The 24,626-nt window shown below is 46.6% G+C and overlaps 1 protein-coding gene across 2 annotated transcripts in view; it reads left to right on the plus strand.

Annotated features, from left to right (window-relative positions):
* Positions 1 to 24,626, plus strand: part of LOC119386525 (presenilins-associated rhomboid-like protein, mitochondrial) — a 35,395-nt gene continuing 10,769 nt past the window's right edge. Inside the window, exons 1-6 of one of the 2 annotated variants that reach the window (XM_049413162.1) lie at positions 1 to 190; positions 3,166 to 3,283; positions 10,826 to 10,948; positions 11,296 to 11,440; positions 13,682 to 13,831; positions 15,368 to 15,438. In XM_049413162.1, the coding sequence (XP_049269119.1) occupies positions 153 to 190; positions 3,166 to 3,283; positions 10,826 to 10,948; positions 11,296 to 11,440; positions 13,682 to 13,831; positions 15,368 to 15,438 (645 nt within the window). In that variant the 5' untranslated portion in view covers positions 1 to 152. The remainder of the gene's footprint in view (positions 191 to 3,165; positions 3,284 to 10,825; positions 10,949 to 11,295; positions 11,441 to 13,681; positions 13,832 to 15,367; positions 15,439 to 24,626) is intronic. The other variant, XM_037653790.2, reaches the window with a different exon arrangement.

Genomic DNA, 24,626 nt, shown 5'->3' on the forward strand with positions numbered 1-24,626 from the left:
TGCGCATCGCGCTGTCTGTTGCGTGAATAGTTACAGAAAGTGACTGAATAAAGTCCTGTTACTGCTGTGCTTAGCCGCATTAGCCGTTTGTAGTAGACCGAACATGCGCATGCTGTTTAGGTAGCAGCAAGCATTAGGAAAAAGACGGCGGCATGCTTCCCGGGGGCGTAACTACTCGACTCTGTTGCCGGTGCGTGGTCATATCGGCTATTTTCCTTTTCGTCTCTTTCATAGTTTAACCTGCGTTGAGATCAGCACTCTAGCCTTTTAAGTGTACTCAGTGGACAAGTATTGGTTGACACTTCGGCTTTCGAAAGTGCCTAAATTGTTCGTTCAGGTTTGCCGTCCATGTCCGACTGCCGACTCGGTCGTGTCTGATGCAATAAGTGTGATGTGACTGATACGTCGTATTAAGCGAGCGGCGTTATCATTCGTCTGCAATGCCCCCATAATACTCCCATGCCTGTCTTTGGAAGTTGTGGCTGTGCATGAGGGAACGACCTGACGAGGGCGTTGGTGTTTTCGATAAGGTCAATGTTTCGAACTGACGCATTTCTTGGCCGCTTGTCCTCGCGCAGCAAGCACGTGCAAAGCGAAACTGCTCAGGCTCGTTTTCCTTCTCGTCTCACTGGCTGCATTGTCAAAGGGGCGCGCGCGGACGCCCTCTCCACAGCGTATCGTGAATTGAAGTTTTCAGCGCATAATTCGGCTCCTCCTTTTATTCGAGGCGCCTGTACGCGGCTCGAATAACTTGGGATGCTCCCGGTTCATTTTCCTCGCGGCAAATCTGCTTGGATAGCACATGCTTGTTTTCTTTTATCTTCTTGTCTGTGGTGAGTGATTCTTACAATAAAATAACCAGGAAATGAAGAGAGCCCCGGAACTATCTCTAGCAAAGTAGGAAACCTCAGAACATTCTATGGCCCACCTTTAATAAAGTGTTCGATAAACCGGCCCCTTTGAATTTCATGTGCGCTATTTTCGTCAGCTACACTGAATGATTCAGCAGTGTGTGTGCCAAGGACAGCCCAACCGCGATTATTTTCACAAACCAGTCATTCAATTACTGCATGAATTCAATTGCACACAGCCAGTGTTTGTCACTGTTTCATTGTTTGTTTGCTTTTTAGTTTGAAAGATTTGCTACGAGCCGTATATACATACAAATCACAAAAGGACATCAATTTCTAAATGTGTCGCATCACGAATGAATGCTTTAAATATATGTGAATACCTTAGCCTACCCCACAAAACGAGATAGGCCACTTGCAGCGGCTGTCCGAGGCCCGTGCGCATAGGTGCACGTTCAGAGAGAGCCCCAGTTAGTTCAAATTCCCTCCACTGCAGTCAATGCGCCTCGTAATCATATCGTGGTTTTGGCTCGTAAAACCCCAGATAGCATTATTGTTATTATTACCATAGAGAAAGGGGTCAGACAAGAAGGCGATCTCTCACTGCATGCCTGCAAGAAGCATTCGAACAACTGGACTGGGAAGGATCTATAAGATAAACAGAGAACGCATCAGCAGATTTGCTGATGACATAGCGCTCTTCAGCAATGGTGGTAATGAATTGCAAAAAAAAATGGTTTAGGACTTAAACCAAGAAAGCAAAAATGCCCATACGTGTGATCCAATGTTATGGGAACCCTATCCAGTTGGTAGTAAGTAATCAATATAACTAAAATTATACATTGAGGAGTAGTTGACAGGATCCATTAGACTTTACAAATGTGCATCAAAGAATAGTCTACATGGCTTAGAGCAGCTTTACTTGGTAGCCTAATTGATTTACCTGCATGAACGACATCGCTCTGCTCATTGACAACATCACCATCTGTCATTCCTCTGTCCAAAGACTGGAACCACCTTCCCTCCGACATTGTTTCCACTTCGGATCAAGACTTGTCTTGTTCCACCTTACTTACCTGTAGCTGTCATTGTACCTGCATCTGAATTTAGTTGTATCAACCTAACATCACATTTTTACATGTACTGTTAGACTTTACTATTCCCTTTCATTTTGTTATTTCCACGCTCCTCTGTAAAGCCTCGTGCAACTGAGAGCAAAATAAATAAATAATAAACATAGTTTTCCTCCTTGTATGTTTGTGCTAAAGTCAGGTGAAAGACAACGTTTCCCTGTTATCATAAAATTTCGTTTGTCTCACAAATTTTCCACACAACTGATTTTTGACATTCTCTCGACTTGTCACTCAGCTTGACATCACTCTACAAACTGCTGCTCAGCTAATATAGCGGAACAACTGCCTCGCAAGGGTGTTGTTCCAATGTTCGATTCCTGGACATCTTCTGCAAAGCGATGCAAAACCTACGTCCCTTTCCCACATAGCTTAGAGCTAATGTTGGCCAATTTCTTTTTTTAGAAATGTGTAGCATTTCTTCACACCATATATTCTTTTTTTGTGTGTGAAAAGATCATTTCTATTTCAACTCAATATATTTATCCTGTAAATTATAGGTACATTTTTACAAGTGCTTTATACAGAAGGAGGTCTCACAGTGAAAGACAACATGAGAACTCCCATTAAGAAATAGCTAGAAACAAAAAAAGTGAACTCTTGCTGGACCTGTCTAGCTCTACTTCTTTTTTACTTATGATGCGTGACGGCTGCTGCATGTAGATGGGTGTGGAATGCTAAAGGATGTTTAGATTTAGGGGCATGTTAGAGACAGCCTGAGGTGCTCAAAATAATATGGAGTCTCCCAGTGTGGCATTCATCGTTATCATGCAGTGGTTTTGGCATGTAAAAGTCCAGAAATAAATTATGGAGTGGACAAATGTGGATCTGGCAAATGCGTATTTTTTTCACATTTCAGTTAAAGCCCCAGTTAATTTCTCTTATGCTTCCCTTATCTGCTAGATTCGTACTGTTGCGACTAAAACAATATCTGACTGCTCAGTTTTTCAGTTCCAGCTCGTGATAATCTTATGCTTCCTCATGGACAGATGAATGTCAGGATGATCCCTTTTGAATCAAGGGGACGAATAGCACCGTCAAGCTTCTTATTGGTCCTTAATGTGCTCTGTAGCTTGTGCTAACAAGTTGCCTCTATGCCCTGCAGTTTCATTAGATCAAGTGCCCTCCGTAAACGTATCCCATTGCAATGCGTTCGTGCATTTGGCATCTTTGTGTTCTTTCAGGTGGCGCAGTGTAAGGCAGCCGTGGATAAGGCAAGCACGGCCCCCACCGCCTCCTCCAGAGGCCCCCCTGCCACGTGGCTCATCCCAGCTCACAAAGGCCACCGCATTCACCGTTGGGGTGAGAGCTTGCCGGCTATCTCTGTTAGTGGTGATGAGAAATTGTCGAACTTTTTTCTCGCTTGGATTTGTCGTGGGGGTGGTAATACGCATGTATGCCTCCCACAAGTTCTTGGCAGCACAGTATAACCTCACTTGCACATTTGTCCACATGTAACGTTTCTGCCGTTCGGTCCCAAAGACACCTTTGCACATAGTTCCACCCATAACATTCCTGCGCTAGATGCACTGAAGAGTTGCTGCATCAATGGGTTTGGCAATGTGGACGGCCACGAGGCAATCCAGCTGCTCGGAAAGGGTTCGGTTTTGGTAGAGAAGTGCCAGACTTAAATACACGACGCCCATAAACTGATAAATAAATTCTTCTGAGGTGAAGCTGTGGGCAGTGCGTCTGTTTTATTATTTAGCAGCAGTTGTGGCGCATCTCGTGGGACTGTCCTGCATTGAAGGCTATTGTGCTGCATACCACGAGAGATACGAAAACCTTCAAAAAACGCCCCACATTTCACGCTTTATTATTACTGTTCATCAACGCCTCGTGCCAAGCTGCATCTGGCCTACTTGTTTGAAGATGCACGCACTCCAAGATTCCAAAAAAGTCAGCCAGCCACGGGGTTTGTGGCAGTGGCTAATGTTTCTGAAAAAGACAAGCTATGAGCAAACCTGTTCCTGCAATCATGCCCAAGCAGTGTGCAGGCAGTTAGATCTGACAAGCAATACGAGTTAATTCAAGAAAGTAAAGCAAGTATCCCACTCAGTAAGCCACAGCTCTTCTTAGAGTTTCCCTATTTTGATGTTCATATCAATCACTCTGTGTCGTGTCGGACAGTAATGAGACATGCCCCCACTCCCATTCCTGCATTTCGTAGGCAGGTTGTCAGCTATTTTTGTCTGACTTTAAACATATCCTTACGCCTAATGTTTTCTGGCTACTGCAGGTTTCTTTTCGTGATCCTGTGAAAAACTTGTTCGAGCGGTTATACTGTACTTAATTTTTTTGCACCGTGGTAGCTTAACAGATACGACATGTGCTTCTGTATTTGATATTGAGTGCTCGGTCTTGGTTACAGCTGCCATATTTTGATGAAGGTATAATGCACACAAATGCTTACATTTAAGTATGTGTTGAAGAACCTCGCGACTTCAAAATTTATCCAAAGTCCACCACTGCTTCATGCCTAAGATGAAACCCCAGATTCATATTGCTCCTCGATATTTCTGCTTTGTGTACTGCGAAACTGAAGAATGGCTTCTCTCTTTAGAGGGCGTATTAATGAGTTTGGCATGTGACATACTTTTCGTACTTTTCCTGTGTTGTTATGAGTGGCATTTGGACTGCTGCTTTTCGTATCGGGGGAGGCAAGCAGAACGTGCAGCTTCCAAGGGCTGATCACCTTCTAGGATGTTTGTTGTAGACAGTACAAAACTTCTAAGAATTGCTCACGACATCTAGCGTAGTTGTAGTCAAGGCAGAAAGTCGAGCATAATAGGACATGGTCATAAAGGGGACAAGAAGAAGGAACATGAGGCTCTCATACCGGTCTCCTTTGCACCAGCAATCATGTCCTGTAGTTGTAGTCTGTGAGTTGAATTACAGGCATTACTCACTAGAAATGTTTACATGTGTATTGAGCAAAACTGTGGTAACTAACTTTCTGGCTAATTTCTTTACAAATACATATTGAAGTTCACAGACTGTGGCCACTTGGCTTCCATCACATACTCACTTGGAATGAAATGTGAATTTGGCTGGGGCTTTGAAGTACATGTTCCATCAACTTTGGGTTTAAAATGAACTCTCGTTCGCATTACTATTTTACCAAAATGCTGCTTTTGTGCATGGCAGCATAACACTCCCGGAACCCCCCTGTAATTAACGTACATTACAGGAATGAATATATTTTTAAACTCGTGTCATCCCAAGAGTTAATTCAAAGTGGATACACTTCACGAAACTGAATTTGAAAATGTCACTGTGTGCCCCCCAGTGATCAATTAGTGAGTTATTTTTGTTAATCAGCCAAGTGTGTGTTTGCATTTCTTGAGCAAGTAATGTCTGCCACTTGGAGCAGTCAAGTTCAATTACTGCTATTATGCTATCTCTCACAGGCAGCTTTGGGGAACTCCGTATTGTCTAAAACAGGGGTCTCAAACACGCAGCCCATGGACGTTTCGCTAGCGGCCCGTGGCTAAGAATAAAATGTTCCTTTGCTAAATGGTACTCGCATTATTATTATTATTATGGTACTCGCATTAAAATAAAACTTTGCTCAATGGTACTCGCATTGTTTATTATTATTATGGTACTCGCATTAGAATAAAACTTTGCTCAATGGTACTCGCATTGTTTATTATTATTATGGTACTTGCATTAGAATAAAACTTTGCTCATTGGTACTCGCATTGTTTATTATTATTATGGTACTCGCATTAGAATAAAACTTTGCTCAATGGTACTCGCATTGTTTATTATTATTATGGTACTCGCATTAGAATAAAACTTTGCTCAATGGTACTCGCATTGTTTATTATTATTATGGTACTCGCATTAGAATAAAACTTTGCTCAATGGTACTCGCATTGTTTATTATTATTATGGTACTCGCATTAGAATAAAACTTTGCTCAATGGTACTCGCATTATTTATTATTATTATGGTACTTGCATTAGAATAAAACTTTGCTCAATGGTACTCGCATTATACTCTGTGGGAGAGCACACGCGCCCATTTCCTTTCCTTAAGGCTGGCGCGATCGCGAACTGACGGTGGTAGCAAGGGACCACTAGGAGAGGAGCACCGTCGCCCTTTCCTGCCGGACAACCCCTTCTTCCCCGTCACTCCGCGCGCCAATCCTCGCTTCCCGGCTCGCGGGAAAGGGAACTCGCCCTGCGAGGGAATCAACCCTCGTGGCGGGGAGGGAGACGGGAGGTGAATAAAACAACCGGGCAGACGAGCAGACGGTCTCTCGTGCCCTGCTGACCTGCGAGGTAACACCTCACCGCCCCAAGTTCCGCGAGCCGAACATCGACCGAAGGTGTAAGCCATACCCTTTGTTTTCTACTAGAGCGGACTATCCCTCTACGCGACATTTACGCGTTATTGCTAACGTAGCAATAAAGTGTTGTTTGTTGTTCTAGCCTGTTGCCTTATTCGCCCGAACCCGTCGTAGCTGCGATGACGCGCGCTACGGGAAGGGGACGTTGACACGGTACGACTATTTGCGGCTGGGACCAGAGCTAGGCTTCTGCACCAGCCGTACGTAGAGCGGACACCCCCTCAACTCGCCTATTGCGATTAATAGTGCTTTGTTTGGGTAAGCTACTGAGACGGGACTGGTGCAAAATGCAATTACATTTTGTTTAACCCTTTCACTACCCTAAGAAAAGAAGAAAAATGTGCCAAAATTACAAAAAGAAATTTTTCACTGAACTTGTAGAGCTTTTCTTTCTGAATAAAACGGTGCCATTCTTTTAATTCAATCGGGTTCCTTTACTTCACTAATCACGTAAAGAAAAGATAACTTGAAGGTTGCTTCACCGCATGGCAATACAACGAAAAAGAGCAATAAAATGAAAGCCAAGACACAAATGGCCCAACACGGACAAGTGTGGCCATCTAGCATCAAGAAAGACCATAAGTATGACGAGTATAGTCTTCATTGGTTCCATGTGGGACCAGTTTTTTTTTACATGTGTAGTTATCATCGGTCATTTTGTTACAAAATCTCATGACGACTGTACCTGTCAGCGGGAGCAAAAGAGTTAATTTATAGTTTTATAATTTACTAATGATTAGGTCTTGAGCCACAATGTCGGACGGCTTCTGAAAATCTGGAAAGGTGCAGTCAGTTACCTGCCTTTTGTCTATTACTAGGGCCACATCGTGTGTGAATGCAACAAGCTGTGTAGAACAAGAAAACCCTTGCCAAAGTCTGTGCTGGTTTAAATTTAATAAATTAAGCAAGATGTCACGTAATACAAGTATGTGTAACGTGCTCCATTATTTTACATGTAATACTAAGAGACACCACTCTGTAGTTCTCAGAACACTGTTCAAGTCAGCTATTATATACAAGCACAATATTTGCTAATTTACAGTCAGGAGATGCGATGCCCGTATCTAAACACTTTTGTGAAAGTCAGCAAAAATACAAACATAAAGGTCCAGAACAATGGCTAACGATTGCTGCTGCTGTATCATCTGGCCGACTTGCCTTTCTAGGTGAAGTATGTGCTAACAGCTTCCGTGTCCCTAAAATTGCAGTATGAGAAACGCATTACATTGTGAATGTCGTAAAAACAAAGTTCATGGCACTTGAAATGAGCCTTGGTGCCCCTCAGTGCATGGCAAATCACTTGAGTGCTGCAGTGCAATGCAGGAAGCCATTAACTAATTCATAAATGGGTTTCAGCACTATATGAATAGAACCACCTGTAGTGCTTCCAACCAGTGCCAAAGTATAATTGCTATCACCTGTCACTCTTTCCAGCCTACACCTCATAGTGTTGCAAATAAGAAAAATTCTGATGAAAAATGCTCCCTGGCACTTCCCATGTTACTTTAGCATCATTAAAGACACTGACCAGCAAACTTTCCATTGCAATAAAGAAAGGTACCATAAAAAGGATTTCTCTGTTCCTTTGAGTCGAACATCTATTAAATCCTATTATACTCACAAGCTGGTTGCAGCAGGGTGGAAGCTACCAGGTGTAAGACAAACCATATGCTTGCGCAGCAAAACATAGTTCTGTTCTTAATTGCGTTATAAGTGGAGCAGGTTAAGAAAACTGCATTTGTTTGGCACCAGGTAGGTCACAGCAGTACGTGATGCGCTAATCAAGATTCGCATGTACTTCATAAGCGTTTAATTATCGTGTCGCTAACTGCCGATAATTGTGATGGAGAATGAACATGAAAGTATCGCCCGCTTCGGTCTGGACTCTGGCTTGCTACTTGCCCACGGTCCTGACGGCATAATGAAATTCTTCTGTTTTAATTACATCAAATTATCGTGTCATTTATGATTTTATTGTTTCATAACAGTAACCATTTGCTGTCAAACTATATTAGGTGGTAATATCTCTGTTTACTTGTGCTTTTGATAACAATTCTTAATTATTCTCTTTTCATGTTGTTGCCATTTAGTGTTTCTTTTGATCGCCAGGTGGTCGAAATTTCCGGAGCTCTCCACTACTGCATCTCTCATAATCATATCGTGGTTTTGGGACGTTAAACCCCAGATATTATTATTATTATTAGTGTTTCTGATTTTCAATGCCGTTAGGGACCCTTTAACAATTTGTTGGGTCCCTAAAAGTGTAAATTAGGGGTGTGCGAATATTCGAAATTTCGAATATTTTTCGAATAGTGTTCGCTATTCGATTCGATTCGCACTGAAATTTTACTATTCGAACTATTCGAACTTCCCAAAGACAAATGCAGTCAACGTCCGGTTGAAAGTGACCCCTTCAGATTTTCAATATGTTTCACCTCATTACACTCTCGTATTGCGGCAAAGCTGCCTTTAAAGCTCCGTTACGGTCGAACTTAGCCAAGAGACAGTAACGTCCGTTTGGAAGTGGTCCCTAGATTTTTAATATGCTTCACCTCCTCACACCCCCGTACTTCGGCAAAGCTGCCTTTCAAGCTCCGTTACGGTCGAACTTAGGCAAGAGACAATGTCTGATTGGAAGTGGTCCCTAGATTTTCAATATGCTTCACCTCCTCACACCCCCGCATTGCGGCAAAGCTGCCTTTCAAACTCCGTTACGGTCGAACTTAGCCAAGAGACAGTCAACGTCCGTTTGGAAGTGGTCCCTAGATTTTCAATATGCTTCACCTCATCACACCCCCGTACTCCGGTAAAGCTGCCTTTCAAGCTCCGTTACGGTCGAACTTAGGCAAGAGACAGTCAACGCCTGATTGGAAGTGGTCCCTAGATTTTCAGTATGCTTCACCTCCTCACACCCCCGTACTGCGGCAAAGCTGCCTTTCAAGCTCCGTTACGGTCGAACTTAGGCAAGAGACAGTCAACGTCCGATTGGAAGTGGTCCCTAGATTTTCAATATGCTTCACCTCCTCACACCCCCGCATTGCGGCAAAGCTGTCTTTCAAGCTCCGCTACGGTCGCAAATGTATTAACTCAAGAAAACGCTGGTTCCAATATGGAGATGAAAGATGTGGCAGAGTTGGGGGCTCAATTAATGCTGTTTTGGACCTGAAATTTGGGCAGGAAGTCCGCAAAATCGGACGCCGAAGCTTTTTAGCATCCAAAATTTCAGATGTTCTTATATATCGACGTCTACGAGGCAGATTTGGAACTCCGGACTTGAAGGGAGCACACCCTTGTCCGCCACATCAGTTGGCCTTCCACAGAAGTTGAAAGAGGAGGAGAGGCTGAGGAAATGGCATCTCTCCCTATCACGTGTAAAGTGCTGTCGGCAACACTTTGGTTGCACCAAGTCATGTACATAAATACAATTCGGCCTCTACATTGCCTTATTCTTGATAAGAAAGACAACTATGAAATATGACCCCACCAGCACTTCATCAACCTAGCGAAAAGAAACACTTTCATGTTGCTATCTCACAAGAACATACTCAGGGATTCTCTGCAACTTTTTCTGTAATTTCACTTCGAAATATTCGAAAATTATTCGAAATTATTCGATTCGATTCGCACTCAATCTTTATTATTCGAATTCGCTTCGCACCCAAAATTTTGCTATTCGCACAGCTCTAGTGTAAATACATGTACCTCAAAAAAGACAAGAATAAACTTCAACTTCAACTTAAAAAAATTAATAAACAGTGGAATTGGCGATCACTTTGTGTCTTCCACGCTGACGACAAAGTATCGGGTACGTATTGTCCTTATTATTGAGGTCAGCTGTTTTTTAAGCCACGCCTGCTAAGCCTTGTCCCTGAGAATTTGTGAATGAATATTCAAGTTAATGCAGTATAGACAGGAATACATTCCTGTCAAAACGTCAGGACGCAAATATAACGTAAACACGAGCGCCAGTTTCAAATTTACAGGCCACGCAGCTCACAACGGCAACTTCATAATTTTAAGGCGCAAGCAACCAGCTTTGACAGGTGCCTCTATGTTGTGGTTTTTTTCCAGCGCCACCACTGCTGCCCAACGCTGAGAGCGTTGGTTGGTGCAGTGTGCTCGGTCTACTCACCCAACATGCGGGCGGAGGTGTTATGGGGACGCCGAGCAGATGACGTGGCGAGGATGGAGACATATTGAGGGCTGTTCCTATTGGCTAAGCAGCCCCGTAGCTTCCACAGTGCTGCAACCAGCTTGTGAGATAGACAATACATGATGTGTAACCAAGGGCTTTGTTGTTTAAAGGAATAAAAAACACAAGCTGAAGGCATGTCGTGGACACACTTGCCACGGAGCAGAAGCAGTAATCCTGCTATCACATTACAACCTTGTATCCAAAGGTCCCAACATGCATGTGACTGTAGTGCTGTACATGATTCACTAGTAGTGTCATCAGGCTGGAGCCTGGCACGTTCTTCTTGTTTCAGTGCTGTGGGGCGTCCTTCCTGGGTGCAGCTGTGTGGCAGTATGAACGCATGCGGCATGAAGCACGAGCCATCATTTCCCAGCGCTGGACCTGGGAGCCCAAGCGGGGCAGCTGGCGGCAGCAGGTCAGCTCCAGAAACTTATAGTTGTTACAAATAAATGCGACTACGTGTGCACTGAGTCGCTCCTCGAAACTTTTACAATTGCAGCAGCATGCAAGCTGTTCTCTTAAGACCTTCAATCCACAGCATGCGCCTTTTATCTCGAGTCTCACATTACCATTGCAAAACAACATTACTGCCTTAACTACAGTGGCACAATAGGGGCAGCACTTTCACACAGTGGCCATAATAAGCTGTCGTACACGACACGCTCATTGTGGCAGAAATGGTTGCTCACTCTCCAATAGCTGGAACACCATTTGAGGAACTTGAGAGTTGCTGTCAATGTTTCACGCTCTGTTCTTCCTCAGCTGAACGCGTGGTGGCACAGCATACCCGAGGGCAACCGGGTGGCATACGGCCTGATTGCGGCCAATGCGGTGGTCTTTCTGCTGTGGCGAGTGCCCCGGATGGAGCCCATTATGCTGCGATACTTCGTCTCCCATCCAGCATCCAGTGAGCACACTTCACTTTTAAGGCCAAGCATATTTGTAGAGCTGTGCGAATAGCAAAATTTTGGGTGCGAAGCGAATTCGAATATTGAAGTGTGAGTGCGAATTGAATCGAATATTTTTCTAATATTTCTCGAATATTTCTCGAATATTTTTGAGATACTTCGAAGCAAAACTGCAGAAAAAGAAAGTTAGAGAGGATTCCTAAGCATATCCTCATGAGATAGCAACATGAAAGTGTTTCTTTTCACTAGGTTGATGAAGCACTGGCGGGGTGGTGTTTCATAGTTGTCTTATCAAGAATGAGGCAATGTAGAGGCTGAATTGTATTTATGTACATGATTTGGTGCAACCAAAGTGTTACCGACAACACTTTACACGTGATAGGCATAGATGCCATTTCCTCAGCCTCTCCTCCTCTTTCAACTTCTGTGGAAGCCCAACTAATGTGGCGGACAAGCATGTGCTCCCTTCAAGTTCGGAGTTCCAAATCTGCCTCGTAGACGTCGATATATAAGAACATATGAAATTTTGGATGCTAAAAATCTTTGGCTTCCGATTTTTCGGACTTCCTGCCCAAATTTCAGGTCCAAAACAGCATTAATTGAGCCCCCACCTCTGCCACATCTTTCATCTCCATGTTGGAACCAGCGTTTTCTTGAGTTAATACATTTGCGACCGTAACGAAGCTTGCAAGGCAGCTTTGCCGCAATACCGGGGTGCAATGAGGTGAAGCATATTGAAAATCTAGGGACCACTTTCAATCGGACGTTGACTGTGTCTTGGCAAAGTTCGACCGTAACGGAGCTTGAAAGGCAGCTTTGCCGCAATTCCGGGGTGTGATGAGGTGAAGCATTTCGAAAATCTAGGGACCACTTCCAATCGGACGTTGATTGTGTCTTCGCAAAGTTCCACCGTAACGAAGCTTGAAAGGCAGCTTTGCCGCAATACTGGGGTGTGGTGAGGTGAAGCATATTGAAAATTTGAAGGGGTCACTTTCAATTGGTCGTTGACTGTATTTGTTTTTGGGAAGTTCGAATAGTTCAAATAGTAAAATTCCAGTGCGAATCGAATCGAATAGGAAACACTATTCGAAAAATATTCGAAATTTTGAATATTCGCTCATCCCTACATATTTGTTGTTTTGTTTCTTTACTGGTAATTGGCAGTGTGCATTTGTTGTGAAGTTAAAACAGAATATTGGGGTTACTGCAAGCGAAACATCTCTTTAAAATAATTCTATTTTATGATGGCATTCCACTCACTTGACCGCCAAACAGACTGAGAAACTTTGGGATCTGTGAACTGTTTTCTCCTCCTGAAATGCTTTGGTGCTCATGTGTAGATTTACTTCAAGAAACCATCTATGGCAGCATCCTTTTGGAAACTACTTAAATTTATTAGAGATGTGAAGACTAACAGTTCGTGTTTGTGTGTGTGTGAATGTGTGCGCGTGTGTGTAAGTGTGTGCGCGCGCGCGTGCACGCGAATTTGTTAGGAACGGCCGTTGCAATCAATTCTTACCCCTCCTTCTTGCTCACTATATTCTCATAGTTGTCTGGATTTGCTTGCCCTAACCTGAAGCACTGATGGCATTGAAGTGGCTTTTGTATGAATGGGCGAACAGGGTGTCGGAAATGCCCGACTTTGACGTGGGATGGTAGACAATCCCCCTTGAATATCACTTTTACACACCGTGTCTGACCAAGACGTCGCACTTGCGTGATGACGATGCCCTCATTTGCCGGTTTGATGAGGGTGGGTAGGTCCGCATTGGGAATTGCAACATCGATGTCGTAAACCACACCGGCTATGGATGTATTGTCCATCGGGATAAAAGGACGCACTTTGATGCCGCCTAGCTCCGTGATTTGCTGAAGTTCTCTTCTTTCAATCTCCCCCATCCCTTCCCCCTGTACAGGGTAGCATACCGGTTATGCCGAACTGGTTAACATCCCTCTTTCCTCTCTCCCGTTTTTCTTCCTTTCTTCCTGGATTTGCTTGATGTATGGTTAGTTTGTTTATACATGTGTGATGTTGGTGCATTCAAACTTAATTATACGAGAGCCACATCTCGCATGAAAATGTGTTCATTTTACTAATTTATTTAGTACATTCTTATATTGGTGACAAACATTTCACGTACCCTACTCCATGATATCCAGTAATTCATTATATAATATCTACTCAAATTTGGCCGCATGTACTGACCCCTGATAACACTGTCTTCTATCCCATCACACAGAGCCGTTGTGCCTGCCCATGTTCCTGTCGACGTTCAGCCACCACTCGTTCATCCACCTGGCAGCCAACATGGTGGTGCTGAACAGCTTTGTCCCAACAGCCGTGGCCTTGCTAGGGCGAGAACAGTTTCTCGCCATGTACGTCAGTGGCGGTAAGATTATCCCCTTCTCTGGCTGTATTACCTGAGGTGTTCAAAACGTTGTAAAGGCCTCATTGCGGTTTCCTTGACATCTTAAGAGATGTCAAGGAACTCTGTGCGTCGTATTTACAAGAATTTCGCATGCACCTTTTTTTTTCGATAAAACGAGTCCAAAGATTGCCTGCACATTACTGCTCAACCAAAAATACATTCGCAGTGTTGGCAACAGTCGACCATCAGAGTGGCAGATTTTGTGCGGTTGCCATAGCAAAATGACCATGGAGTTCGCACACTCTCGTTTCATGCTCAACTATAACCTGGGACTGTATTTTGAAGCGATCATTCTTTCCATAAAATTGCTTTCAGGGCTCGCTAATTGGCTGGTTGAGGAACGGTGAGCAAGTGGTCGCTTCAGTAGTTGCACATACGAGATTCTATGTCATGCAAAGCGAGACTGTGGCTGAAAGTTATCCTCTCGGAATACAGCCCCTGTATGGGAGTGGCGAGGAACCGGCAGGTGACTCTAGTGCTGCAATGTCACACGTTTTTCAAGAGCACAGCCATTGGCTGTGGCATATGATGGTGCGATTGCCGAGCCATTCACGTGACAAAAATTTTCAAAGTTTCACTCCCGCTGGATGTCCAGTCCGGCTCCCTCGTTCAACAAAATGTCCCTGATGCGGCTTCTACAACGGCCTGCCTGACACCAGGTCGGACATAAAATATTGCTGTGTGTTCAACGCTTAATGTAGACTTGTGTGAATATTGTGACGCAGTAGCAACGGTGAAAAAGCAAATGCAACCACTGCTAGATGAAGCACTTTATTGGGTGAACTTGTGGCCATTGAAAGAAACACTCAATGTACAGGCAACACTCTCTGTACGATGATAACTGCGAGTGCAGACTTTGGTCGGCCCTAGTTTTATCATTGGCGGGACACATCATCTTTTATACATCTGCGTTTGAACCTTCCAGCATTGTTGCTGGTGCTCACGTAAGCTCTAAAATAAAGTCGGTCACCTGCACGTAATCTTAACAGAACAGTTGGATGCAATCACGAAGTTTTGAAACGTTGCTGCACAGTCTGCAACGAGTGGTGCTGACAGTTTTTTGTGCGTGAAGCCCGATCACATTCAAATAAAGGAAATATGCACACGTGGCAATGCCCCCTCCTAAAAAAGCATCATCCCAATGCATAAGTTTAACAAAAAAGTATGGCTTCGCAGGAGTGCAGATCTTATTTAAATAGGTAGTTTAATGGCAAAGTGACCTCATGTTAGAGTGAAACCACCTTTCCAGGTGGGTTACTTCCAGTACGACACGTCTCTTCGTGCCTTTCGAATACTTTGAAATTCTGGAAATTTTAAATTACTGCTGAAGCAAATTCGAATATTGTAACATTTCTTTGAATGCTTGAAGTACTCAAATATTTGCACAGGCCTCGCTTAATCCAGCAATGAGCAGATAGCTAATGGAGACAGCAAATGCACTACCGGCCAGCTGCTCTTCTCCCATTGACTGTGGCCTTTCTGTTTTGACTGCTGCAGGTGTTGTGTCTTCCCTTGCCAGCTATCTGCACAAGGTTGCCACTCACCGAGCTGCCATGTCTCTGGGCGCAGTGCGTAATCACACGACATCTTTGCATGAAAGCACTACATTGACTTTGTTTTCAGTATTCTTCATTTGAGAAAGTGGCATTGTTTACACTGTTTTCAACACCATGCTGTTCTAGAAAGTCAATTTTGGGAAAGCATAAGTAGTGGGGACACTGTGCAGCATTTTGGAGCATTACAGTAGCACCTTCATTGTGTCTCTGTAGCCTTGTCATTATAAGCACAGTTTCGCTACCATCCTACACCTGAGAGCAGTGCATTCAGTGTTGTGATGTCACTTGCTGGTATTACCAACTTCTTAATATTGCTGTGGGTCAAGTGGTGCACATTAAAAAGAAATTGGATGGTGCATGAGAACCAGAAGAGGAAATTGCATACGTGAGAAGATGACGATGAGGCATGTTGTCAGTAAAGTTTGGTCTTCTAGCATGGTGTTTCCATTGCAACATAAACCTGTTATTCTACTAATAATTATTACTATGAACATTTTCATGGTTATCAAGTGTCCCCATATGCACTTTATGTGCAGCTGCTTCTGAATTTCTCACGGCAAGTTCGTTTTCAGGTCTTGCCTTTTTCTTATTGTTGGCATAAACTAGCGCATGCCTGTTCAAAGCACACGAAAGCCCATTGTGCTATTTTCAGATATTTTATAATATGATCCTCTGAATATGTAACAAATTTTATGTTGCAAACAATTTTTCTCTTCGAGGTCAAACTGCTTTTTGTGGTGTGTGTACAGTTAATCTCCACAGGTTAATACAGAGCATGAACAACTGGTGTCTGGGATAAGCATTCTCATATGGAGAGTACATTGGCTTGTGCATGAGGGAAGTACTGGTATCAAAAAAGAAAGTTGTCAAAACAAAAGAATTGAAGATTCCTCAAACTCGGGATCAGCTTAAAGCTTTCATTCGTGCTTGAGAAGCGCACTGTTTATTGATTAGTGATTTGACCTCAAGATTTGAGCTCTCCCATGCGTACGCATCCTCATTCAAACCAATGCCTAACATTAAAGGGATTGACAACCGGCCAGAACATGTCACAAGACACTGGTGGAAATGGAGCATTCTTTTTGCAATTTAATAGGATTTGTATACAGCACAGACCGCTTATAACGTAAGTCGCCGGAGTCTCGAATATCCGCATTATAAGCGGTACCACACTATAACCAAATCAACATTTTTGAAAGGTTGCACGTGTGCAAAACATGACAACATGCAGGCGCGCGATTCTGACTATCGAGGCATGTGACTAGGATGTAAGTTTGCATCTGCTTACATTTGAAAATGTTGAACGGTTAGCGTCCGCGGACCTGCGGTGCCGACATAACGAACGCGGAAAAAATGCGCCGTCACGGGAAGTCGCCGCGGTAACATACTGCGCGTGCGCGATGTCGAAAATGGTGGCGACCGCAAACCACCACTCGAGTGTTTCACACGCACGCCCGCGTTTTCATGTAAGATGTAAGTCACCCCTTCTAAATGCAACAACTGCAAAATGTTTCATTGACACGGCACAAACCGCAACTTCTGTAGTCCACCGCCGCCGACATGGCAGCTAGCGCTTGTTAGGCCTAGCGTGCGCGTTGCAACTTGGCATGCCGTCACGAGAAGCTTGCCCTAGACAACACGGAGATCGGGCGTAGAAGAGATCGCACTCGCGAGCCGTGAGCATCACGCGTGAAACGAAGTTTCGGTTTGCGGTCGGGAGAACAGCCACGGCAACTATCCTGAAAAAGTCTTTCAAGCTTGTAAGTCCACCTGTTGGTGGCAAAGGCGAAAGTTCAGTCGCGTCTCAAAGCATTGTTGCTTGCAGGGGAATCGAGGTTGCACGCGCGATATCTGCGCTCTACGACGAAGCAACTATTTTCCCCACGGAGACCAACAGCGGTAACGCGCCCTTGATGCGGACGCGGGCGCCCGTACGTAGCGGAGCGCGCATGTCAAGCGGCCGAAGGAGGAAAAGGCTTCTCCGTCGGCCACGCAACCGCTCCCCCTCCTCACACTACGCACCCGCGCCGGACTGCTGCCTCCCACCGCCATCCCTTTTTTTTCTCCCCCCGCTCCTTGCTCGTTCGTTCCGCGTCCCCTCCTCCTTCATAACGCCGTCGCTGCTCTCTCCCCCACCGGCGCATCTCCGCCGAGAAGCACGCTCACTCCCTCGCATCTCTGAGAACGTTCCGGCAGCCGCATTATAACCGGTCTTTCATCTCGGGCGACTGCACAATAAGCGGTATGCGTATACATGGAGTTCTATGGGAGGGTGAACGGGAGTCAGAAAAAACCGCATTATAGCCGGTACTGCACTGTAAACGGTTATGTTATAAGTGGTCTGAGCTGTATTTAAATTGTGTTTAAAAGTTGCAAAAACCAGCATGTCATGTTACCTGGTGGCAAGCCTCGATACTGCATTGTCACGTATCTCGGGAGCGCTTGCAATGTCGGAATGGAGTTGGGAGAGAGAGAGACTCGGGAGAGACCGTGGTGGCACAGCAAACAAAACTTTATCGCACACACCACGGCAAACCAAAACAAACGCGCACTCAAAATTTACAATAAAAATCAACAAGGGCAAACATGTTGAGTTAGTGCGCACTCACTAGCTAACCAACAAGGCATACGAGCTATATCTAGCTCCTCTCTACTCGAGCGCCTGGCCACCATGGCCTCTCAGTTAGTCGCGCTACACATGGAACGTTCTTACTCCGTTCGTGGAGTCCGCTGACTCAATCCAAGTCCAAAGTCGACGCCCAGTCCCGTCGTCGCAGCTCCTGTCGACGTCTCCGGGCCGTCGCCGTCGATCAGACGCCTCGCTGCGGACTCCACGAACGGAGTAAGAACGTTCCATGTGTAGCGCGACTAACTGAGAGGCCATGGTGGCCAGGCGCTCGAGTAGAGAGGAGCTAGATATAGCTCGTATGCCTTGTTGGTTAGCTAGTGAGTGCACACTAACTCAACATGTTTGCCCTTGTTGATTTTTATTGTAAATTTTGAGTGCGCGTTTGTTTTGGTTTGCCGTGGTGTGTGCGATAAAGTTTTGTTTGCTGTGCCACCACGGTCTCTCCCGAGTCTCTCTCTCTCCCAACTCCATTCCGACATTGCAAGCGCTCCCGAGATACGTGACATAATAAGTGGCGAGCCTGCCAGGATCTTGTCCCACTCCATATCCATCCTTGCAACCCCCGACGGTACGTGACTGGGCCAAACGCTGGAAAAATCCTGGCACAGGCTCGCCACTTATTATGTCACGTATCTCGGGAGCGCTTGCAATGTGTGATGGAGTTGGGAGAGTGAGCGAGGCGGGAGACCGTGGCGTCACGACAAACACACTTTATAAACCACAACACTGCAAACAAAAAGTTAACACACTACAAATTTACAATTAGAAGTAGCATATGCGAACGCTCCAAGCGGTACAAAAGACTACGCTAAACACTTCTACTAAACTCGGCCTTAGTGGCCCGAAAGTCTGGCCACTCTGGCGTCCCAGTCTCGCTACGTGAATCGAACGTTCTTACTTCGGTGTGCTCGTCGCCGTCGATCAGACGCCTCGCTGATCGTCTTCCTTGCCGATGCCTCGTTCCCCGTCGAGAACAACGGTCTTTCCCGGTTAGGCCTACTCTCGGCCTCTCCTCAGTGCCACTTGCTCGAACTGTCGACGTGGCTCTCCGGGGATTGTCGGTGGGTTGCCGTCTCGTCGAGCTGGGGTAGTGCCGCAGGTGCCATGAGAACTGCGTGATGAGGCTGCCGCAAGCCCGGGACGCCTCGCTCGGTAGACACCAAGGTCGACGGCCACCCTCCCGGGGCATGCAAAACGCTGCCTCCAGAACTCAGCCCTGCTGTTCCCGCCGCGGACGCGACGCTGGCCTGCCCCACCTTGCTCCTCGACGACTCCACCGAACAATCCCTGCTCGTTCCCCTGGGGTTCCGCACCTCAGTTCGGGTCGCGTGGCACGCGCCTTTCGCCGGCCAATGGCTTGCGTCGACGTGGCGGGGGGTGCACACCATCGGGTACTTTTCCGTTCCCCGCACACCATCGACGCCTTGCGCTGTCCGGCGCGCGCCCTGTGCCCCTTTACTCATGACATTGGGCTCCCTTTTAAGAGTTTTTTCTTAAAAAACTGCTTCTTCTCTTCAGGGTTGCGGCCTTCTACTCTTCTGTTGGTCTTAAACTTATGACTTGTTCCTCTTTTCCGTTCACATGCACTTTCACTGCACCATGGTCATTACCACCATATACAGAACCCATACACAGAACCGTTCACAATGTCCACGCGTTCATAGTCCTTAACACTGTACTGCTACGCTCACTGAAATAACTACGCACAATTCTCAAAAAAAAAAAACTTCAAAAACTACGCACCATACGCAACACTCACCCTTCTAAAATATTCACAATTTCAATTACTCCCAAGCTTTACTCACAAATAGCCGTACAATAATATTCTCAAAACCTATTCACTGCACAGAATTTATATTTCACAGAGCCCTTCTTAACACCATAGCAGCCACCAGTTTACTTCCCCACGCTTAAACCAGTGCTTTTTCACATTCCGCATCTTCTTCAGTTTTTTCCGGCGTCTATTCGCTGCATATCGTCTCGAACGCTCACTACAGCTGGCGCCTCTGTTTCTGCTTAGTTTCCCAGGCTGCGTCTTGCATCTATGCCTGACGCTGGTTACCTGCACCCCCTGCACCACACTCTCTGCATCCAAACAATGGAAACCTGCTTTACGCCTCCTCTCATCACTCTGTGCCCTTCGTCTTACGCGTCTACTGTCCACAAAATGAGCAGCCCTTTCGCGTCGTGATAAATGCAACCCCATTTTCAATCTCAGTAGAGCTGCCTGCGTTCCCTTAACTTTTACGCGTTTACCACTGTGCTTCTCAGACATTCTTTTCATCCTAGTCCTCTCTTTTGTCACCGCTCGCGAACGCTGGCTACTCCTTCCTCCAACAGGCATGCTACTCAGCGACACGCTGTCTTCTGTTTCTACGTTGCCTGGATACTCCGCGTTCTCTTCTTCAGAGCCCTCTTCAAGAATAATGGCATGCGATTCGCTACCTGTTGTTTTACTATCCCTATATGCAACGTCTGAGCTCCTTATCTTCTGTTCATTCCTTAAAATACTGATCTCTTTTGCACAACTAGCGGGCTCACTGCCCCTTTCCTCAGTGGAGACAGAACTCTCAAAATCAGGCACACTGACTTCTCCCATTGACACCTCTATGGGCCTTCTCTCATCCTGTCCAGTGCACACTGTGCCTTGTCTGGCTTGAGCCAATCGCAGTTGAAGCTCAAGTTCCTGCTTCTCTCGAGCATATGCTTCTAACACTGCGGCGTGTTTTGCCTCGCGTTCGGCGCGACTTGCCTCGAGATCGGCGCGACTTGCCTCGCGATTGGCGCGTCTCGCCTCGCGTTCGGCGCGTCTCGCCTCGAGATCGGCGCGTCTTGCCTCAAATTCGGCTTTGCCCTCCTCGATCTTACTCTCCCACTCTTCTTCAATGAATCTGAGACGCTGCTCTCCATTGAGCTTTCTCTCCCGAATGACTCTCACTATCTTGTCCCACTCCATATCCATCCTTGCAACCCCCGACGGTACGTGACTGGGCCAAACGCTGGAAAAATCCTGGCACAGGCTCGCCACTTATTATGTCACGTATCTCGGGAGCGCTTGCAATGTGTGATGGAGTTGGGAGAGTGAGCGAGGCGGGAGACCGTGGCGTCACGACAAACACACTTTATAAACCACAACACTGCAAACAAAAAGTTAACACACTACAAATTTACAATTAGAAGTAGCATATGCGAACGCTCCAAGCGGTACAAAAGACTACGCTAAACACTTCTACTAAACTCGGCCTTAGTGGCCCGAAAGTCTGGCCACTCTGGCGTCCCAGTCTCGCTACGTGAATCGAACGTTCTTACTTCGGTGTGCTCGTCGCCTCGATCCCGTGCCCAAGTCGAGAACAACGGTCTTTCCCGGTTAGGCCTACTCTCGGCCTCTCCTCAGTGCCACTTGCTCGAACTGTCGACGTGGCTCTCCGGGGATTGTCGGTGGGTTGCCGTCTCGTCGAGCTGGGGTAGTGCCGCAGGTGCCATGAGAACTGCGTGATGAGGCTGCCGCAAGCCCGGGACGCCTCGCTCGGTAGACACCAAGGTCGACGGCCACCCTCCCGGGGCATGCAAAACGCTGCCTCCAGAACTCAGCCCTGCTGTTCCCGCCGCGGACGCGACGCTGGCCTGCCCCACCTTGCTCCTCGACGACTCCACCGAACAATCCCTGCTCGTTCCCCTGGGGTTCCGCACCTCAGTTCGGGTCGCGTGGCACGCGCCTTTCGCCGGCCAATGGCTTGCGTCGACGTGGCGGGGGGTGCACACCATCGGGTACTTTTCCGTTCCCCGCACACCATCGACGCCTTGCGCTGTCCGGCGCGCGCCCTGTGCCCCTTTACTCATGACATGCATGAATGAGTCAGTCAGATTGCTGTACGTCTGCTGTCGTTTAGGCACACCACATTTCGTGCTTAAAATTACAATCTGTATATTATCATGTATCCCCGCCTTACTGTATGCTTATTACGAAGTAAAAGGAGTTGACACTGAGAAGTGGCATGGCCTTCACGGCAATAGTGGAATCATGTCAAGCAGCAGCGCATGCGCAGCAAAGCACATCGCACAAACGCGAAATGCTGTCACGCTCACCTCCCGCTGTTAGCAGCATGTGTTGCGTGTACAACTTCGTCAGCACTGCAGATTGAAAAATTCTGATAAAGATGTTTCTCGGCATTTTCTGCATTACCACTCCATGATTACACACTCTGACCAGCAAGCTTTCTGTTGCACTCGAGATAAGTGGTACCATAAAAAGTGGTTGTCAGTCTGTCTAATCGGAAGTTGAAGCACTTGAAAAAAATTGGGGAGGGGCGAGGCATGTAGGGAAGGGTGTTTCAGCTCTACTAACGTGAAACCTGTGGAGGGGCAAAGCATGCAGTGTGCACTGGTGTTTCCAATAGCAAAATCACTGCTAATGAGCAATGAGAGACAGAAGAAAGATTAGACACAGAGACCCGCAGTCCGTTTTTAGTTAACGTGCACGCTGCGAATCTTTATTGTTCAACTATGCACAAGAGAAATCTCCCACCGGCACTAAATTGCAGATCAAGATCCAGCGCTTATATGTACGCAGTGGCCGGTGAACGGTTGCGCAGCGTGAGCAGTCAACTTTTTTTTTTTTTTCAATCAAGAAACTCGTTAGCAGACGCTGCCTGCGTTGGCGTTGTCTCTCGCAGGCAAGGGTGCGTTCTCGTTCCTTGTGAGCTGGTAGTTCAGCGTTCATCGCAGAAAGAGCATTTCCATAGTCACCGCACGCCGTTCGCTCTCTCTCGCCACATGGCGAGCGCTGAGGTGGTGGCGCCCTCTCTTGCTCTAAAGCAAATGGAGCAGATGACGATGCATGCCGCGACAGCTGACGACGATGCACACCGACACACCGAGACCCTAAGGTGCTTCCTCCCTAAAAGACTTTAGAGTGGGCAATTAGCTTGTTAACCGCTGAATTCAAATATCGATGTGAGATTTCTCATAAGTGAACACAAATAGCATTGTTTGGCAAAAAAGAGTGACTGCGGCAGCTGGGCGTCTTGAGACTGAACAAATGTAGTGACGCCATCTTCACCATGCTCTGTCATCTGCAACAGTAGCACCGTTGAGGCATGGCCTCTGCGATTAGCTCAAGCAAAGGTGTGCAGCTGGAGCTAATCACGGAAGCCACAGTTGAAAATACGCCAGACATTGCACTCAGCTTTTAAGTGCGAATGCACTTTATAAGCGACCCTGAATCCGCCGTCCCATAGCAACGGCGCGAGGAGCGGAGAGGAGCGTCTGTAGCAACGGCGCAGCGACGTCACGCCCCACGTGACTGCGCGCGCTCCGCCCTCCGCTCCGTGGCTGCGCGCGCCCCGCGCATTGCCTGTGGTGATGAAGGCCGGCGGCGAGACGCCGAACGAAAGCGTGCGAAGCGAGCCGAGCACCCCGAAGCCGATCTGGCGCGGGGACGCGCGATGCGTGAGCGAGCGCGGGCCCTCGAATTCGATCGGCCGGACGCGCGCTTCAAGCGAGACTTCCTGGACCGCAGCTTCGGATATAGCTGCGCGATGTGCGATCGACTGTGGTTCGACAACAACCTGAGCCCCATCTCGGGCGTGCGCAACGCCGCCAACAAGTTGAACGCGTTGCGGGTTTTGGAACGAGTTCGGAAGACAGATCATCATCATCAGTAAAAGTGCTTTGCACTTAAAAACGGCCAGACCTCCGTGGGTCGGCTGGCGCGTGCTCTCTCGCTGCCGTCTCCTTCGCTCGGCTCTGCAGTTTAGTCGCGCGCGCCCCCTCATAGCATCACCCCGTGCTTCGCACTTCCTCATACTCCCCTTCGGGGAAATGCGGGTTTTTTTGTCGTTATGGCAGATATTATAATCTAGCTTTCAGCGTCTCGATAATTGCTTGAGCCTTCAATACATAACAGCATTCTCACATTCAGTTTGGATGAGTGAGTGGCGGGAACCTTTCGTCAGAGTGCAGTGCAGCTCCGCCAACGGAACCAAAGATGGTGTGGTTTCAGTTGGTTTGTTTTCAAGCCCACACTTTTGGCACGCTTGTGTGAACGGAGCAGGACAAACTTTTCTGTCATGTATTCTGAAGCTCCTGCTACAACAACCACAGAAACAACTACAAGATCGTCAACGATAATGTTGGTCTTTGTTAACCACGAAGTTTTACCAAATTCTAAAACCACTTCAGCTTTCCTTTAAGGCAAGAGTTTGCTGCCCCAGTCTGTCAACTAGTAAGAGTTGGCAGCCTTACCTTAACCTCGTATCGATTATGGTACTGGATTACCTCCAAGTGGTTTATAGCACGATATATCAAGACGGCTTATGTTCACCTGCTCGAAATGGGGCTCTCTGACCACATTTGCCTAAAAAACTTCAGTCAGCGTGCTCCTGCCCTGAGGAGTCAGAAATACTTTCACTTTCAAGCAGGGAGTATGACTAAATTCGAACATAGTATTTATTGCATGGCTGTGCCAATTGCTTTTGAAGCATTAGTAAAAACTGTGTCAAAGTGCAGTAGCAAGCAGCTGACTGTACTGTTAGCTTAAGGTCAAATCAAAGTTCATGTTGACCTCGCGTGA

The sequence above is a fragment of the Rhipicephalus sanguineus genome, chromosome 3 (genome assembly GCF_013339695.2).
Source record: "Rhipicephalus sanguineus isolate Rsan-2018 chromosome 3, BIME_Rsan_1.4, whole genome shotgun sequence".
NCBI classification, from domain to species: domain Eukaryota; kingdom Metazoa; phylum Arthropoda; class Arachnida; order Ixodida; family Ixodidae; genus Rhipicephalus; species Rhipicephalus sanguineus.